General features: G+C 36.7%; 1 protein-coding gene and 1 pseudogene across 1 annotated transcript; both read left to right on the forward strand.

Moving 5' to 3' along the window:
• The first annotated feature begins 2,372 nt into the window (after window positions 1–2,372).
• On the forward strand, window positions 2,373–5,285 carry LOC139883030 (stromal 70 kDa heat shock-related protein, chloroplastic-like; annotated as a pseudogene).
• Window positions 5,286–6,283: 998 nt separating this feature from the next.
• LOC139883032 (uncharacterized) lies at window positions 6,284–13,078 on the forward strand. The gene is made up of 13 exons (XM_071867262.1): window positions 6,284–6,860; window positions 7,071–8,252; window positions 8,997–9,182; window positions 9,359–9,466; window positions 9,761–10,334; window positions 10,828–10,831; window positions 10,940–10,979; window positions 11,342–11,704; window positions 11,761–11,913; window positions 11,978–12,452; window positions 12,597–12,682; window positions 12,819–12,924; window positions 13,021–13,078. Exons 1-13 carry the CDS (start codon window positions 6,284–6,286, stop codon window positions 13,076–13,078), a joined length of 3,912 nt encoding a protein of 1,303 aa, XP_071723363.1.
• Window positions 13,079–20,194: the final 7,116 nt, after the last annotated feature.

A 20,194-nucleotide genomic window follows, 5' to 3' on the forward strand; every position in this document is an offset into this window, starting at 1 on the left:
ATTTGTAGACATCGAAATTTTCACAACCAATTGAAAAATGACACGTAAATATTGATGGGTCAAAACTCGGTCAAATGTCAAGAATATTGGTCAATTTGGATTAAAAAGCTAAAATTAAAGGAAAATAGAAGTCAATGACCAACTTTGATGAGATCAGAAGTTCAAGGATAAATTGGATAAAACATTTTAAAGTGTGACAATGTTTGCATTCCACCGATCAATGATGATTGACTTCTTCTTGGAGTCTTATGTCCAAGTTGCTGGATTTAGTCCCACCCCTACAGAATGGCTATTTGTTTGTTAACTCTCCTATTATAATTTTTAGAGTTTTAAGTAATGTCTTGTGTGTGTTTATTGGGGAACATGTGATGCTGACTAGATTCCTAGCCCATATGCAGATAAGCTCCCGTTACCGTAGACATAGAAATGGAATGCTACAAAGTCTGCTCATATTCTAATTTCTATTAATACATTTTGTACATTTGGATTTATTTATATTGGGACACACTTTCTCAATAATGGAGCGCGACTATAAAAAAGAGTATGTAAATGCTCTCTCTACAACGAAGTTCAACATACTCAACTCTTCGGTGAACTCAATTTAAGTCAAATGAAGTTGATCGAAATTAAGACACAACACTTTCGGAGACTCAAGAAACGAGAAAGTCTCCTCAAAACTTGTGCCACATTTACAAAATATGGACGAGTGTGGTGTCTACGCGTTAATGCACATTCATTCATGTAGTGAGAAGCAACAAGATTGTGAGAAGATGAAGGAGAGCATGAAGCATGTCATTCATGTAATATGTTGTTTTGAAATTAGCATGCATGGCTCGATCGAGTAAATACTCAGATACCGTTGGGATTATTAAAATGTCACATGAGCCTAACTCAATTTCATGTCTACATACTACTCATCACCAATTTACCACATGTCTTGATTGCATGAATATCTATTTTTACATACCGGATATATCATGTTTTTCTACTTTGATTTATGTTGATCTTTGTTTGAAAGCAACTATTTAACTTCTTTAAAAAATAAAAGCACATGTTTGTTGTTTTCTTCTTCGTTCATGTATTCTCCAATAATCAATGGCATCCTCCCATAACCAATTATACCCATCTACTCATCCTAATGGCTTGAGAGGCATAGTTAACTTCAAAACAACATGTCACATGAATGCTATGTTTCAAATCCGTTTCACCGTTTTCTAAAAATCTTGAAGGCTTTACTCGATAATGATGCTTGTCTATTACTGAATAGACACCACACATGTTTATCTTGTGTAGTTAAGTCCTTGAAGATCTAAAACTACATATTCCTTGCTAATCTTTTACGAATCTCTATTTCATGACTAGTAGTAAATTCTATTTTTTTTCATGTTTATAGATGATGCATGCAGTTGTATTGGAAGTGCATGTCATGCTATGAAGGTGTGCAGGTGTTCAACTAGTGGTATAGAATGAGTTCTATAAAATGATGAACGTGCTTGTGCTTAATCTTGTACGTAATAACTAGCTACATAAGTTTACAACTTTTTCCAATAAATATTACACAAGCATTTTATTTGTGGCTAGTAATTCATGCCATAACATTTGTAAATGAAAATTCTTATTATCATTTCTTTCAAATATTTTAAAATCTTTATTTTGTTTCAAAAGTATCATCATCATTCATTCTTCAATATAAGTAAGCCTTCAAAAGTATCATCATCCTTCAATACAAGTAAGCCTAGAACAATTCGGGATCGATGCTTTAAACATGCCTACAAATGAGAGAGGAAACATTGGTGGAGTCAATTATAGAATCAGTTGGAAAAATCTTGAATCGAACCGAATAGATTTTAGCACCTTATAGATTGATTTTAGTTACTTGTAGACTGATATTGGAAAATTAGGTTTCGCTAGATCGATTTCCTCTTAAATATATTAATCGATCTTAGTCATTTAAACCAACCAATTACATCAATTGTTACAGTTTCGATCAGCTCGATTTGGTTCGACATAATTTCGGTTGATTCGGTTCAATTTATTTAGTGGGCCAGGCCCATCAAAGCCCATTAAAGCCCATTTTGTTTTCGATCGTTGGGCAGTAGGTAGTAGGAGAAAGAATCCAAATCTAACATCAGTCTAGGATTTTGACACGTGTCCCATCTACCTCTCACTCTCTTCTTTCTTTTATTTTTCTCTATTAAGAAGAGACCTAAACCCTCTTCTACATTGCCTCTTATCTTCTTCTTCTCCGCAAGGACAGATAGAGCTCCACACCACAATAATTCTTTGCTCTATCTCTCTCTCTGCGAAATTTCCAATTCCCAATTCAAAAAACCATCTGGGTTTCTCTTGTATTGGTCTAAATTTCATTAAAAATGGCGTCTTCAACAGCTCAAATTAACGTTCTGGGTGTTGGTTTCAACTCCAAAACGAGAAAACCCAGTCACAAATCTTACAATAGAAGCGTGTTCTTCGGTCAAAATATGATTAAAGTCTCGCCTTTGTCGGCTTTCATGAGCCAGTCAACGGTGAGCACTAGAAGAGCACATGTCGGACCAGTGAGAGTTGTTAACGAGAAAGTTGTGGGTATCGATTTGGGGACGACCAATTCTGCTGTGGCGGCTATGGAAGGAGGAAAGCCTACCATCGTTACTAACGCCGAGGGTCAGAGGACGACGCCGTCTGTGGTGGCGTATACGAAGAACGGAGATAGATTGGTTGGTCAAATTGCCAAGAGGCAGGCTGTTGTGAATCCTGAAAACACTTTCTTTTCGGTTAAGAGGTTTATTGGGAGGAAGATGTCTGAGATCGAAGAGGAGTCAAAACAAGTCTCTTACAGAGTTGTTAGGGATGATAATGGGAATGTTAAGCTCGATTGCCCTGTTCTTGGCAAGCAATTTGCTGCTGAAGAGATTTCAGCTCAGGTGTAATGTTTAAAGCCTTTATTGATTGTTTCATTTCGTTGTATTGGTGATTTTGTGTGATTAGTGGAACGTTCATATGAGTTACTTTCGGTATTGTGCTCATTTTTGTGTGTATGTTGTGCAATTCTCTCAATTTTGTGTGTTTTTCGTGCATTTCAGGTTCTGAGAAAGCTTGTGGATGATGCTTCCAAGTTTCTGAATGATAAAGTGACCAAAGCAGTTGTCACTGTGCCTGCTTACTTCAACGATTCTCAGAGAACGGCAACAAAGGACGCTGGCCGAATTGCTGGTTTAGAAGTTCTACGTATCATTAATGAACCAACAGCTGCTTCTTTAGCTTATGGTTTTGAAAGGAAAAGCAACGAGACTATCCTTGTCTTTGACCTTGGTGGTGGTACTTTTGATGTTTCAGGTATTTTGATTAGTTATGTTGTTTTGTCTGTCTTCCATTTCACTTGTTACACTCGTATCGTTTCGAATTCGAAATTTTAGCAAATTAATCTGATTTTCTTCTACATTTTGTACATTACAGTGTTAGAAGTCGGTGATGGAGTGTTTGAGGTCTTGTCTACATCTGGTGATACACATTTGGGTGGTGATGATTTCGACAAGGTAAATATCTCTATTCATTTCCTTAAGTTCAAGCTAATTTGATCTTTTGTTTTCCATTTTGTTAATTGTAAGGGGATACTCACTATAGTTGTGTTATCTGTAGAGAATTGTGGATTGGCTAGCTGCTGACTTCAAGAGTAATGAAGGTATTGATCTGTTAAAAGATAAACAAGCTCTTCAAAGACTAACGGAGACAGCCGAAAAAGCCAAAATGGAGCTTTCGACTTTGACACAAACGAACATCAGGTATATCAATCAAGCTGTTTATGATGACTCCATCTTTCTTCCTTGTTAATCGGTGCTGACAAATTTGGTGTTTTTCTGTCCAGTTTGCCTTTCATTACTGCAACTGCAGATGGCCCTAAACACATTGAGACTACTCTTACGAGGGCAAAGTTTGAGGAATTGTGCTCTGACCTAATTGATAGGTATTGTCTATGTTAGAAATCAGGAATGCCTTAATATTTCTCTTTCGTGATGCACAAGCAAGCTAATATTGTTCCCTCTGCACTTTTCATGGACAGGGTTAGAGCCCCAGTTGAGAATTCTCTGAGGGATGCAAAACTCTCCTTCAAAGATTTAGATGAAATTATCTTGGTTGGGGGTTCAACACGTATTCCAGCTGCTCAAGCGCTTGTAAGGAAGTTGACCGGGAAAGAACCTAATGTCACCGTCAACCCTGATGAGGTCGTTGCACTTGGGGCTGCAGTGCAGGTTTGTTCCAGTAAAACATCTATAATCTGTCATTTTGCTAATTAATCCTCAATTATAGACCATTAACAAATAATTACGCAGGCTGGTGTTTGGCTGGAGATGTTAGCGACATTGTGCTATTGGATGTCACACCGTTGTCTATCGGACTCGAAACCCTTGGCGGCGTTATGACCAAAATCATCCCGAGAAATACAACTTTGCCAACATCCAAGTCTGAGGTGTTCTCAACAGCTGCCGACGGACAGACAAGTGTAGAGATTAACGTCCTTCAAGGTGAGAGAGAGTTTGTTAGGGACAACAAGTCTCTAGGAAGCTTCCGTCTAGATGGTATCCCCACCGGCTCCCCGGGGCGTTCCTCAGATTGAAGTTAAATTCGACATTGATGCAAATGGCATACTCTCCGTCACTGCTATCGATAAGGGTACCGGAAAGAAGCAAGACATCACCATTACTGGTGCCAGTACTCTTCCTAGTGATGAGGTAAGTTTATAATAGTCCTTGTGTTTTGCATAGACTCTTATCTGGTCCTTATTTTTTAAAAATCATGAAACTGGTCTGTCATGGAATTTATTCTATATTTGGCCCATTTTACATGCAATAAGAATGTGTTGGTGGCTGATTCAGGTAGAGAGAATGGTTGGCGAAGCCGAGAAGTTTGCAAAGGAGGACAAGGAAAGGAGAGATGCTATCGACACGAAAAACCAGGCAGATTCAGTCGTGTACCAAACGGAAAAGCAGTTGAAGGAGCTCGGAGACAAAGTTCCAGCCCCTGTCAAGGAAAAGGTTGAGGCTAAACTTAAGGAGCTTCAGGATGCCATTGCTGGGGGAGAAACTCAGGTGATCAAAGATGCCATGGCTGCCCTTAACCAAGAAGTCATGCAACTCGGCCAGTCCCTCTACAACCAACCTGGTGCTGCACCAGGCGGCGCTGCCGGCGGACCACCACCACCTGGTGCTGATGCTGGACCGTCGTCGGACTCATCCAGCAAAGGACCAGATGGAGATGTCATCGATGCAGACTTCACCGACAGCAAGTGAGATAAATTGAAGAGAGTTAAAGAGGTCTGATATATTTTTTTCCCAAGATTTTGTTTCGAAGTGTTTTATTCGTAGGCATATAGAGGAAGAAGAAGAATTAGATGTGACCCTTTTATGATCAAGATTCAAAAAATTATTGTTTATTCCAAGTTTTCCTCGGAGGGAAAAAAAGTTTATATGATGTATGCCTATTTTAGATTTACGCTTTAAATTCCAGTAATTATATAGAGCTTCCATTTTATCTAACTACATAGCATAAGCTTCCATTATTATTATTATTAAGTTGGGGAAAAGAAGTAGATGAAGACAAATAGAAACTTGTTTGGTTTTGATTATGGTGATGATTTTGAGGGTCGGAGGAAGGACGAAGCTCCATATTCATGTTGGGTGAGAGAGATACCGGACGCGTGCGAAGTTGTACCCTTGTTTAAGAACTTCCCGAGTCATAGGCATGTTCCTCTTTTCGCTTTTTATCCATATTGAATTCCTCTATGGACGTCTCCATCCTCATTGGCCGTGAGACAGGTAAAGAAATTATCGGCCTGCTCTCAAATCTCCCAGTTCTTTAAGAAATTTTCGGCACTCGGAACAACAAAAGACGTTTTGTTATGATTACTTCAGTCGCACGTCAGCTTTCCTCTTTTTGTTTGTTCAATGGAATTTCTATAAGTGTGATCCTTTTGGATGGAAAGGGAATGAGGCAATTGTGTCGTCCCCCAATTTCATTTCCAGGGAATCAAACAACACCAACGGGCAACGGAAGCATCAAGCAAAGTTCAGGGTGACGTTTAAAAGTTTAGAGAGTCAAATGAAAATATTTAAAGTTTAGGGGACCAAATATCAAAATGGTTAAAGTTTGGGTGTCAACATGTAAAATTAAGTAATATACATACAGCATTCTGAATTCTTAATAACTGATTGACGAACTCCATCTTTCTGCTTTGGCAAAACCAAACATTTTAATTCAATCGGCAGCTCAAAACGAGAAGATGATGATGATGGCGCCATGGAGAAATGGTTATCGTCTTCTTCTTCTTTCGACTCGGTTTGATCATCCATATTATGTAAGATCTTACTCTCGCTCTCGCTCGCATTCTAATCCTGCTAGTGATGTTAGCCGACATTTTGTTAGGGATAAGCTCAATAAAGGGTTTAACAATCTTGATGAAGCTCTTTCTTTATTTGATACTATGATTTGTATAAATCCTCCTCCGCACATTGTCCAATTCAATAAATTATTGGGGGAAATTGCTAGAATGAAACATCATAGCTCTGTTGTTTCTCTTTATCGACAGATTACTATGTCTGGCATTTTACCTGATATCTTCATGTTTAACATCTTAATCAACTGTCTCTGTCGCCTGGGTCGGCTCAGTTCTGGTTTCGCCGTCTTGGGAAAGATCGTCAAACTTGGTTTTCAACCTGATGTCTTCACCTTCAATACTTTGATTAATGGATTGTGCTTAGAGGGCAAAGTCTCCGATGCTGCAAGGTTGTTTGATGACATGGTCAAGGATGGTCATGAACCCAACTTAATTACCTACAACACAATGATTAATGGTTTGTGTCGAGTAGGTAATATTGACGTGGCTATTAAATTATTTCGAGAGACAGCTAAGAGGGCTTTCGAGCCTAATGTTATAACATTCACCACGTTGATAAATGGAATGTGCAAAAAGGGTGAGATTTCTGAAGCTATTACATTGTTCGATGATATGGTCAAGAGGGGCCTTCAGCCTAATTTAATTACATACAGCGCAATCGTAAATGGTTTGTGCAGAACAGGCGATGTAGAGAAGGCTATTCTATTGTTAGGGAAGATGTTTGAAGGAGGTATTGAGCCTGATGAAGTGGTATATAACACGATTATTGATAGTTTGTGTAAGGATAAGCAGGTGAAGGAAGCATTCCATCTCTTTGATGAAATGAAGACGAAAGGCATTACACCTACAGTCATCACGTATAACTCGTTAATCGATGGAATGTGTAAATTAGGTGCATGGAAAGAAGTTAAACGCCTATGGAGTGAGATGGTTGCTCGAAATATACAGCCAAACACCCGTTCATTTACCATAATGATCGACGCGCACTGTAAAGAAGGGCTTGTTTTAGAGGCCGAGGCAATTGTCGAAATGATGATCGATCAGGGTCAAAGGCCCAATACCGTAACTTTTAGTGCATTGATCGATGGGTATTGCTTATGTGGTCAAATGCAGGAAGCCCAAAAGTTGTTCCGTTGTATGTATTCACAACGTGTTTCTCCTGATGTTAGAACGTATAGCATCTTGATAAATGGGTATTGCAAATCTAAAATGATAGATGAAGCAATGAGACTTTTTGACGAAATGTCTCAAATGAGGGTATTTCCAGATGTGGTTGCTTTCAACACTCTTCTGTGTGGCTTGTTTCAAGCAGGGAAGGTTATTGAAGCAAAACAGCTTTTCAACAAGATGGCTGCTTCTGGTCAACCTCCAAATATGGTCACTTGCGCAACTTTGTTGGATGGTCTCGTAAAGAATGGGCATCTTTGTGAGGTATTGGACTTGTTTAAATTAATGCAAGACAAAGGCTTATCTCCTGGTATCGAATGCTTTAGTATCATCATGAATGGTTTGTGCAAATCTGGTAACCTCAAATCTGCAAAGGATATGTTTTTTAGTCTCAAATCAAAAGGGCTACATCCCAATGTGTTTACATATTCTATTATGATACAAGGGCTATGTAAGGAAGGACTACTAAATGAAGCATGCAATTTATTTAGAGAGATGGAAGATACTGGTTGCACTGCAAATAGTGTCTGTTATAACATAATTATAAGGGGTTGTGTTACGAATAATGATATAGTGAAGGGAATGGAATTTCTTCGAGAAGCTTGTGATAGGGAATTTTCTGCAGATTATGCCACAGCAAATTTGATAGTGAATCTGTTATCTGATCATGACTTGGATGAAAAGAGCAAACTAGCAGGTACATTTATTATATAATCTTGAAGAAATCTTTATTCATTTGGAAAAGAATATGAAATTGTTTTATAATTTTGATGGTGCCTCTTTATTCACAATATCGTATTGTTTGTTTTAGTTGTCTTCTTTATACTTAGTCGCATTTTCCTTTTGTTTTTGTGTTACCTTACCTCTTTATTTACAATATCCTATTGTTTGTTTTGACAGTCCATTCTGCTTTGGGTTTGGTAAAGAAGAAATAGTGCTTTGGGTTGCAAAATGGATTGAAATTGCAATGAAAAATCTGTCAGCAGATGAGTTTAAGGCAATATGTTGAATCTAGAGAAAAACTCGTTAATTAGATTTGGTCACTTACCATCTGATACATGTTCCTAGTGTCTCCCATTTTATCAGGTTTATGATTCGTCCCTTTCCTAACACGAGCATGTTCATGTTTTCGGAACTGAAAATTTATTCTTAGTCAATATCTCTGTTTACAGGTATGGTTTATTAATCTATCACCAAGTCATTGTAAAGAATGAAAATTATGTTGCAGACTATAGTCTTGAAGAGTTTCCATGCCATGCCATTAATCACATTTTACTGCTCTCCTCCCAATTGTTTATTAGGAAAAATAATAATAATAATATCAAATAAGCCGAGCTGTATTGATGTAGAAGGTCCATCTTGGTATACATTAAACAATAGAGAGATTAGAGAACAGAGCTTAGACTAGACCAAGTCAATATTTTTAATATATCAAACATAGATCTCTCTAGTGCATCTTCATCCCAATACCTTGGTCTATTTAATCCTGACAATATCGGAAACGTTTCAAATCATCTTATTGCTATTGAACTTGACACTATCAAGAATCTAGAGTTTTACGATATCAACAACAACCATGTTGGGATCGATATTAATATCCTCCGTTCGGTGGAGGCTGCATCGGCAGGTTACTTATATCGACATGATCAGAGAGTGGATTGAATATGATGGTGTAAATAAGTATCTCAACGTTACCTTAGCTCCCATCAATGTTGTTAAACCAATAGACCACTTTTGTCTTTGGCATATGATCTTCCTCAATTATTAATGATCAAATGTATGTTGGCTTCTCATCCTCAACAGCCACTCTCTTGAAAGCTCATTATATTTCTGGCTGGAGCTTTAGCACGGATAGCTTGAAGGCTCCATCACTTGATCTCTCTAAACTCCCAGTGGTTTCCAGGTCACGAGGTAAAAAGTGGTTTGGCTGTCTTTGGAAAAACAAGGCATGAAAGAATTTATAGCAGAAATCATCAGTATAGGCCATCTTCGTCATCAGAATTTAGTCCAATTTCTCGGGTATTGCCGGCGTAAAGGGGAGCTCTTACTGGTCTACGATTACATGCCTAATGGGAGTCTAGATAAGTATCTTTATAACCAAGCAAAAGTCATTTTGAATTGGAGTCAGAAATTTCTTATCATTAAAGGTGTAACTTCAGCATTACTTTACCTTCACGAAGACTGGGAGCAAGTAGTGATCCACAGAGATCTCAAGGCAAGTAACGTTTTTCCTTGACGGTGAATTTAACGGAAAACTTGGTGATTTTGGCCTTGCAAGATTAAGCGATCATGGTTCCGACCCAATAACAACTCATGTTGCCAGAACCCTAGGGTATATAGCCCCAGAGCAAATAAGGACTGGCGAGGCTACAAGAAGTACCGATGTGTTTGCATTTGGCGTTTTCTTGCTTGAGGTTGCTTGTGGAAGAAGGCCTATAGATCCACGAGTGGATCATCCTAATTTGGTCAATTGGGTGTCTTCTTGTTGGCAAATTGGTGAGATTTTAGTGGCAAAGGATTCTAATCTGAACACAAATTATGTAGCGGAAGAATTAGAATTAGTAATGAAACTTGGGTTGCTTTGCTCTCACGTAAACCCTCTAGTTCGACCTAGTATTCGCCAAGTTGTGCAGTACCTTGAAGGAGACGTCACTCTTCTGCCAGATTTATTAGTATCACATGATCCTGCTCCTTTCGATAGCCACGAGAGATCCACTAATAAGGCATTATCCTCTCATACATCTATTGTAGGATTAGAATCCTTACTTTCTCAAGGCCGGTAAAATCTTTTTTTATTGGTGCAAAGAAGAGATTATATTTTGATTTGCCTTCTCGAGTTTCTTAACAGTAAACTGTGTAGATTCATGTATTTATCAATTATGGATGAATTCAAAATCAGAAACTGGAAAAATATAAATGAAAAGGGAAAAAATAAAACGATTGAACAAAGAGAACTGAGTTACTTCATTCACACGGAAGCTTTTGTAGCCTAATCCTGAATGTCGTCATTTTCCCCTGCATCAATGTTAATAACCTTAGGTTGTCTCTTCTTCTCTTCGACAAACTTAGGCATATTAATCATCAAAACCCCATTTTCCAATTTCACCTCGATTCGATCCCAATCAGTCTTTCCAGGCAATGTAAACTCTCTCCAGAATTTCCCAGTTGTCCTCCCAGCTCTATGCCATTTCTCTCCTTCGATCTCCAATTCGGATTTCTCTATCCATCAACCCTTAATACTCTGTTCACTTCCACCTCTATTTTCAAACCAGGAATGTGAGTTAGTGAAGTTCGCGACTCTTTCCGATCGCTTCGAGCCAGTGCTAATGGAGAATTGTCTCGTCTCCTTTAGGAATTTTTAATGGGGTTTGCTTTATGATTCAGAAAGGGTCTATTCCTGTCGGTAGCATGAAGTCAAAGAAAGGTAGTAATCTAATGTATGGGATTAGAGCGTTTGAATTTCAGGAACCTTGGATGTATTGTTTTCTCTGTTTTTCTTGATAATTGTTCGATGGAAGCATTACAGGTAGACAGAAGCAAAGTTCAGGGAGTCATTTTAAACAATTTGACGTTTAGAGGCTCAACAGAGCACATTTTAAACTTCGGGAGCCAATTGTCAAATAGAGTAAAACTTTAGCATCTACTTGCAAAAGCCATCATTCTACGAGAGTTGGAATTTCCTATGAACATGCAAGAGTTTTAGGAATTTCCAACTGTTAATTTACGCTCAAGCTTACACTAGAGGGATAAATTTTTCACTTTTTTAATTAGGTCTGTGTCGAGTAGGAAATATTGACTTGACAATTAAATTGTTTGGAGAGACAGCTAAGAGGGGTTTCGAGCCTAATGTTATCACATTCAACGCATTGATAAATGGAATGCGCAAAAAGGGTGAAATCTTCGAAGCTATTACATTGTTCGATGATATGGTCAAGAGGGGGCATCGACCTAATTTAATTACATACAGCACAATCATAGATGGTTTGTGCAAAACAGGCAATGTTGAGAAGGCTATTCAATGGTTAAGGAAGATGGTTGAAGGAGGAATTGAGCCTAATGAAGTGGTATATGACACTATTATTAATGGTTTGTGTAAGAATAAGCTAGTTAAGGAAGCGTTTGGCCTCTTTGATGAAATGAAGAGCAAAGGCATTACCCTACAGTACTTACGTGTAACTCCTTAATGCATGGAAGTTGTAAACTAGGTGAATGGAAAGAAGTTAAAGGGCTATGGAATGGGATGCTTGCACAAAATATACAACCAGGCATCCAAACATTTAACATTATGGTCGCTGCACATTGTAAGGAAGGGCTTTTTTCAGAGGCCGAGGCAATCGTTGATATGATGATCGACCAGGGTCAAAGACCCAATATCCTAACTTTTTAATGTATTGATTGATGGCCATTGCTTACGTGGTCAAGTGATGGAAGCCCAAAAATTGTTCCATTCGATGGCTTCATGTGGTATTTCTCCTAATGTTAGAACTTATAGCATCTTGATAAATGGGTATTGTAAATCTAAAATGATAGATGAAGCATTGAGACTTCATGACGAAATGTCTCAAATAAGCGGGTTTCCAAATGTTGTTACTTACACCACTCTTTTGGGTGGCTTGTTTAAAGCAGGGAAGGTTGTGGAAGCAAAACAGCTTTTCAGCAAGATATCTGCTTCAGGTCAACTTCCAGACATGATTACTTGCCGGAATTTGTTGGATGGTTTGGTAGACAATGGGCTTCTTGATGAGGCTGTGAGTTTGTTTAAATTAATGCAAGACAAAGGCTTATCTCCTGATATCGAATGCTTTAGTATCATCATGAATGGTTTGTGCAAATCTGGTAACCTCAAAGCTGCAAAGGATATGTTTTTAGTCTCAAATCAAAAGGGCTACATCCCAATGTGTGTACATATTCTATTATAATACAAGATGGAAGATTCCGGTTGCTCTGCAAATAGTGTCTGTTATAACATAATTATAAGGGGTTGTGTTACGAATAATGATATAGTGAAGGGAATGGAACTTCTTTGAGAAGCTTGTGATAGGGAATTTTCTGCAGATTATGCCACAGCAAATTTGATAGTGAATCTGTTATCTGATCATGACTTAGATGAAAAGAGCAAACAAGCTGGTACGTTTATTATATACTCTTGAAGAAATCTTTATTCATTTTCGATAAAAATATGAAACTGTTTGCTAATTTTGATGATACCTATGAGTTCTAGTACTGCTTAGTACTTACATCATCCTATTGTTTGTTGGTACAGTTCATTCTGCTTTGGATTTGGTAAAGAAGAAATATTGCAAAACAAGGTTAAATCATCGTGACGCCAGCAAAACAGTCAACTTTATTGAAACTGAAGCTGACAGAAGGTTTTTTGAAGGCTTTTGGCGATTCTGTAGCATCGACTTTCGGGTATCTTTTCAGGTTAAATCGTGTGTATCTTATGTATTTGTCGAATTAATCAGTCTTCGTCTTTCATCAACTTCATTAAAAAGTTACTTGGTGTTGGAGTTGGATTTATGATTACTAGTTTTTGGTGTCTGTCATTCATTTAATCAGGTTTATGATCATCACCTTTCTTTTCTCAAGGATCTGATATTTAGTTTTAGTTAACGGTTCTGTTTTGCTGATCTATTTTCCATAGTTAATCCTGGAACATGAATGACAAAGCAAAAAGGCCAAACTTAACGGTAAAAAACCCACAAATTACTTTATTTGGACAGAGCTTGCAATTTCATTTGCGTCTAAGTGAAAAAGAAATCCCTAAATAGATTACATTAGTAAGACAATTTGCCAAACTATGTTAGTATGATGTCTCGAGTAATGATGATTTAATAGTATAATGACGATCATTTATAGAAACTAAATATTAATTATAGAGTGGAGTATACCTATCTATGGTTGGTAGGATATGATGTCTCGAGTAATGTTGGGTTGATGAGTTGATCTTTCCTTCATAGTTAGAATTTAGTCCAATTTCTCGGGGTAAAGGGGAGCTTTTACTGGTCTACGATTACATGCCTAATGGGAGTCTAGATAAGTACCTTTATAACCAACCAAAAGTCATTTTAAATTGGAGACAGAGGTTTCATATCATTAAAGAGTAGCTTCACCACTACTTTACCTTCACGAAGACTGGGAGCAAGTAGTGATCCACGGAGATGTCAAGGCAAGTAATGTTTTTGCTTGACGGTGAATTTAACGGAAAACTTGGAGATTTTGGCCTTGCAAGATTAAGCAATCACGGTTCCGACCCAATAACGACTCATGTTGTTGGAACCCTAGGGTCCGTATATAGCCCTAGAGCAAATTCGGACTGGGATTGGGAAGGTTACAAGAAGAACTGAAATGTTTGCATTTGGCGTTTTCTTGCTCTGAGGTTGCTTGTCGAAGAAGGCCTATAGATCCACGAATGGATCATCCTAATTTGGTCAGTTAAGGTGTTTTGTTGATGGCAAAGAGGTTAGATGTTAGTGGAAAAAGGATTCCAATTTGACACACAAATTTAGTGTTGAAACTTTGGTTGCTTTGCTCTCACGTAAAGCCACTTTGCCAAGAGGTGAAGTACCTTGAAGGAGACGTCACTCATCTGCCGGATTTTGATCAATAAATCTCATCCGTTCATTTATTCAGGATGATGTGTCATTCTATAGTTGACTGGACAACATCTCATCAATTTTAAGGGTGTTAGCTCTTTTGGTCCCTTTTAGATCTTAACAAGTAAACGTTAGGCCCTTATTATGTAATTTAAAAACATTAGGGGTGTAAAAGGGATTAAAAATTATAACCAGAGGGACCGAAAACATAATTTTTGCCATTCGTAAAGAGAAATTGAACAACTAGCTTAATTTCTTCTCTCTGTAATTTGATCGAACACTTGTAGGGCATGAGAGAGTAAGAGCAGATACACAAACCCTACTTGTAATTTCGTCTTCTTCCACTCTGTTTCAACCTAACCCTAATTTTCTCTCATGGCGGAACCATTCCCACCAGAAATATTTTTTTGGTAGCTCTTGGATTTAGCCGGAGCTGCTCGTACGAACCTGGAAGGGATTACAGCTACAAGGTGACAACAAGTGATAATATTGCGGTGAGATTGTTCATGTTTGTTAATCGGAACTTCTGATTTTCCGGTGCTCCGACAGATTAACTTTACCATAATATTGAGGATTAAATTTCGCTTTGCACATTTGTAGATATTTTTCCTGGTGAAACTTTAACGGGTAGAATACTGTTGTAACAATCTTCTTCTTCCATTTGCAGAAAAATAGAAAAAACTTCTAGTGTTGACTTCCAGTTGACTTTTCTTCTTAGCCATTGAAATGATCTCGAACCATTGCAGAAAGAACCCTTAAACTATTCTAAATGCAACTGTAAAATTATTTCTCCATTATCTTAAACAGAAGAAAATGACCATAAGACTTGTTTGACAAGAAACTGAAATAGGCCAACAATGGCAAGAACACATCTTTTCAAACTAGAATCAAGCACACACCTTCACATCATCATTATGAAACTATTCGCAATCATTCTGAAACAGAAAAATCAAAAAAAGTCGACTGCAGCAAAAATCCCCAATTTCAGCTCATATTCTTCACTTCCCCAGAAAATTCAACAAATATTTTATTCATTACTAGTTAATTGGTTGACTATTCCAATAAATTTGGAGCACCAAAAAAAACACGAAAATACCCCATCACAAGCTTCTGCTAGAAGTTCCATTCCCACACAACATCATTGTTTGTAACACATCCCCTGATAATTATGTTATAACATGCACAACAACCATATCTCTAAACAAATTACATGCTTTCATCCAAATGTATTTCCTTAACTAGGCCTTGTATCATAATAGCATATGAACGCACATCGAGATATAGCCCTTAACAACATAACCCTTCATGATGAAATTAAAGAATTCAACTACCTCAAAGGTGAAAGGAAGTGAAAGGTAATTGGCTCCCAGAAACACTTCAATTAGCTCCTCAAATTAATTAATAAAAGAAAAGCACTCTGAAACGAAAATCGCTTGTGAAGGAAAGGGACTAATCATAAACCCGATCAACTAGTAGCCTACCTTAAATGAAGTCACTGAAAAAAAAAAAATCATTCGAAAGCAGCGTAAACATAAAACACAATTACACCTGAAAAGATAGGCAAAAGTCGATGCTAGAATATCAAAGCCTTAAGCTTCAGTTTGAATTAAGTTGACAATTTCGCCAGAATGACGACGGATGACTGGCAATAAGTATGGTCAACTATGCACTATTGTTTCTTTACCAAACCCAAAGCGGAATGGACTGCCAAAACAAACAATAGGATAATGTAAGTACCAAGTAGTAGAAAAACTCAGACGTGGCATCAAAATTAGCAAAAAGTTAAATATTTTTCGAAAATGAATGAAGATTTCTTCAAAAGCTTATAACAGCATACCTGCTTGTTTGCTCTTTTCATCTAAACCACGATCAGATAACAGATTCACTATCAGTTCTGCAGTGTTATAATCTGCGGAAAATCCCTTATCACATGCTTCTTGAAGAAGTTCCATTGCCTTCACAATATCATCGTTTCTAATACATCCCCTAATAATTATGTTATAACAGCAACTATCTGCAGCACAACCAGCATCCTCCATTTCTCTAAATATATTGCATGCTTCAGTTAATAGACCTTCCTTACATAGCCCTTGTATCATAATAGAATATGAGCGCACATCGGGATGTAGCCCTTTGGATTTGAGACTAAGAAACATATCATTTGCAGCTTTCAGCTGACCAGATTTGCACAAACCATTCATGATAATACTAAAGCATTTAACAGAAGGAGATAAACCATTGTCTTGCATTAGTTTAAACACATCTAGAGCCTCATCAAGAAGCCCATTGTCTATTAAACCACCCAACAAAGTTCTGCAAGCGAACATATCTGGAAGTTGACCCGAAGCAGACATCTTGGTGAAAAGTTGTTTTGCTTCCACAACTTTCCCTGCTTGAAACAAGCCACCCAATACAGTGGTGAAAGTAACAACATTTGGAAACAACCTTATTTGAGACATTTCGTCATAAAGTCTCATTGCTTCAGCTATCATTTTAGATTTGCAATACCCATTTATCAAGATGCTATAAGTTCTAATATCAGGAGACGCGCCTTGCGAATCCATACAGCGGAACAACTTTTGGGCTTCCTGCATTTGACCTCGTAAGCAATGCCCATTGATCAATGTATTGAAAGTTACGGTATTGGGTCTTTGACCCTGGTCGATCATCATTTCGACGATTGCCTCAGCCTCTGAAACAAGCCCTTCTTTACAATGTGCATCGACCATTATGGTAAATGAACAGGTGCTTGGCTGTATATTTCGAGCCAACATCTCACTCCATACCCGTTTAACTTCATCCCATGCACCTAATTTACACATTCCATCGATAACGAGTTATACGTGATGACTGTAGGTGTAATGCCTTTCGTCTTCATTTCATCAAAGAGATGGAACGCTTCTTTCACCTGCTTATCCTTACACAAACTATCAATAATCGTGTTATATACCACTTCATCAGGCTCAATACCTCCTTCAAACATCTTCCCTAACAATAGAGTAGCTTTCTCCACATCTCCCGTTATGCACAGACCATTTACGATTGTGCTGTATGTAATAAAATCAGGTTTACAGCCTCTCTTGACCATATCATCGAACAATTTAATAGCTTCAGATATCTCACCCTTTTTGCACATTCCATCTATCAACGTGTTGAATGGTATAACATTAGGCTCGAAACCCCTCTTAGCTGCCTCTCGAAACAATTTAATAGCCACATCAATATTACCTACTCGACACAAACCATTGATCATTGTGCTGTAGGTAATTAAGTCGGGCTCATGACCTTCCTTGACCATGTCATCAAAAAATCTTGCAGCTTCAGTAATTTTGCCCTCTAAGCACATTCCATTAAGCAAAGTAGTAAATGTGACAATATTAGGTTGAAAACCAAGTTTGACGATCTTTCCCAAGACGGGCGAAACCAGAACTGAGCCGACCCAGGCGACAGAGACAGTTGATTAAGATGCTCAATGTGAAAATATCAGGTAAAATGCCAGACATAGTAATCTGTCGATAAAGAGAAACAACAGAGCTATGATGTTTCATTCTAGCAATTTCCCCCAATAATTTATTGAATTGGACAATGTGCGGAGGAGGATTCATACAAATCATAGTATCAAATAAAGAAAGAGCTTCATCGAGATTGTCGAACCTGTAATTAAGCTTATCCCTAACAAAATGTCGGCTAGCATCAGTTGCAGTAGGAGAATCGGAGCGAGAGCGAGAGTAAGATCTTACATAATATGGATGATCAAACCGAGTCGAAAGAAGAAGAAGAAGACGAGAAGTATTCCTCCATGGCGCCATCATCATCATCTTCTTCTCGTTTAGAGAAGCAGATTGAGAAAATGGAATTAAAATGTCTGGTTTTGCCGAAGCAGAATAATGGAGTTGGTAAATCATTCAATCCGAATGCAGGAATACATTATGTTGCTAAATTTTACATGTAGACACTCAATCTTTATTCGTTTTGACACTTGACTCCCTAAACTTAAGATGTACTCAAATTGGCTAATCCAGTATCTAAATTTTGAACTAGTTCATTAATCATAAGCTCAGTTCTCGTTCTTCAATCCTTAACCAACTTCCTTGAACCCATTACCAATCACGAAACGTTCATTAATGAGAGACTCTTATTTTGTTATTTGTAGTTCCACAATTGTTGGTGGTGATCTTTGCTTTCTTTTTCCTGGGCGCCTCCGAGTATCGTTTATTTTCACGAATCTCGTAAACCGCTATGTCGATATTATCTTGCAGAATGGCGACATTGTCTATACCATGATGTTCTTGTATGGCGGCATGCGAGTCGTACTCCTCCACATTGTCTTCCAGATTACCGCCTCGTTCTGTCGACATTTCCATGATTTTTGCATAGCATAGATGGTACATAAATCCTGAAAATACCACAAGCTTCGAGTTCTGTAAAGTCTGGCCTCCTGCGTGATTCTAGACAAGTCAATAAAAAGAACCATTTATCAAGATTACAAACATTAAAGGGAAATAAAGGAAAAAAAAATTATTTGATCTGATAAAAACATTACCATGATGTATGCATCCCAAACCGATTCCTCAGTGAATACAAACTTTTCTGAAGCAATGCAATTAAAGCCTTTGTTGTCTAAACCATAAATCATATCATAAACAATACTCCAATCTTTTCTCAAGTCCTTCAATTTATATATATATATATATTTTTTAATTAGAAAATAAAATACAATAAAAACATAATGATTTCTAGTCAAATTACAATACATTATTTATTTATTTTTAATTTTTAATTAAACTCTTATTTTTAAATAAAATTTTAATATATTATATTTTGTTATTCTCATTCTTTCTAATTAAAATAAATATATATAATTTTTTTATATGTGTGAGAAATTTTGTTTAACATGATTTAAAAAAAAACTCATAACTCATATATAACATAAACTTTTTAAATATAGTATAAAGATAATTATATATAACATCTATTTATTTATATTTAAAAAAAAAATATTTAAATAAATTTTTAAAAATTATATATATGTGTATGACGTATGGGCTCTCTATTTACATAATTAGATATATGTTTCAATTTCGTATAAATATTAATTGAATTGTTCCAATTGCAGATTTTATTATCGAATCTAAACTCGACATATGGTTTTTTAATGGCGAATTAAAATTTGACACGTAAATCATTTTCTATATTCATCGTTTTAAAAGAAAAATTCTAATCTAATTATAATACACTATTTTTTTTCAACTTTTTAATTAAACTTTTTAATCCTAATCAAAATCTTATTATTTTTTTTTTATACGTTTTTTTGAAACCCTATATTTTTTATTAAAACAATCATGTGTATAAAATAAGTTATTTTATAATTAAATTTTGTAATTAAGTTATTATAAACTGACATCAAAAAGAAAAAGACAAAACTTAGATACTTTATGTACTTATACTGTTGGTCTTTTTTTCTTACAATTACATCTGTAAATTAAAATTCCACGTCACCTATCTATAAAGAGATGAATACTAACTTCAGCTAACGAAAAATTAAAGTCATTAAATGATTTAAGCCCCCACCGGCCGCCGCCATCATTTTAACCACTCGTATTATTCCTCCATCTCTGGCCATCTTCGCCGCCTGCGAGAAGAATTAATTCATACACAAACTAGCTACGGAAAATTATAAATATATGTATAAACCTTAAAAGATAAATATTTTATTGTATTTTTTGTCGAAGGTGAATGTATGTACTCGTTTCGGAAATGCTATTTTCGGAACAAGCTAATAGCGTAATCTTAATTACACGATTAGTTTATTTTAGAAATGGCATTTTCGGAACGAGTATTCATTAATTAGCTTGTGGAGATAATTAATTAGCTTGTTCCGTTTTTTTTTAATTAATCATGATTACTTGTCCCGAAAATCTCATTTTCGATACGAGTTTTTTATATTTACGTATTAGGGTTTGAGTGTATAAAAGCTGCGCTCCCCAAACTAGCTATACTACTAGTACTTATCAATTTAATTTAATTTTCATGTTATTACTGA

Source organism: Rutidosis leptorrhynchoides, unplaced genomic scaffold (genome assembly GCF_046630445.1).
Source record: "Rutidosis leptorrhynchoides isolate AG116_Rl617_1_P2 unplaced genomic scaffold, CSIRO_AGI_Rlap_v1 contig341, whole genome shotgun sequence".
Classification (NCBI taxonomy): Eukaryota; Viridiplantae; Streptophyta; class Magnoliopsida; order Asterales; family Asteraceae; genus Rutidosis; species Rutidosis leptorrhynchoides.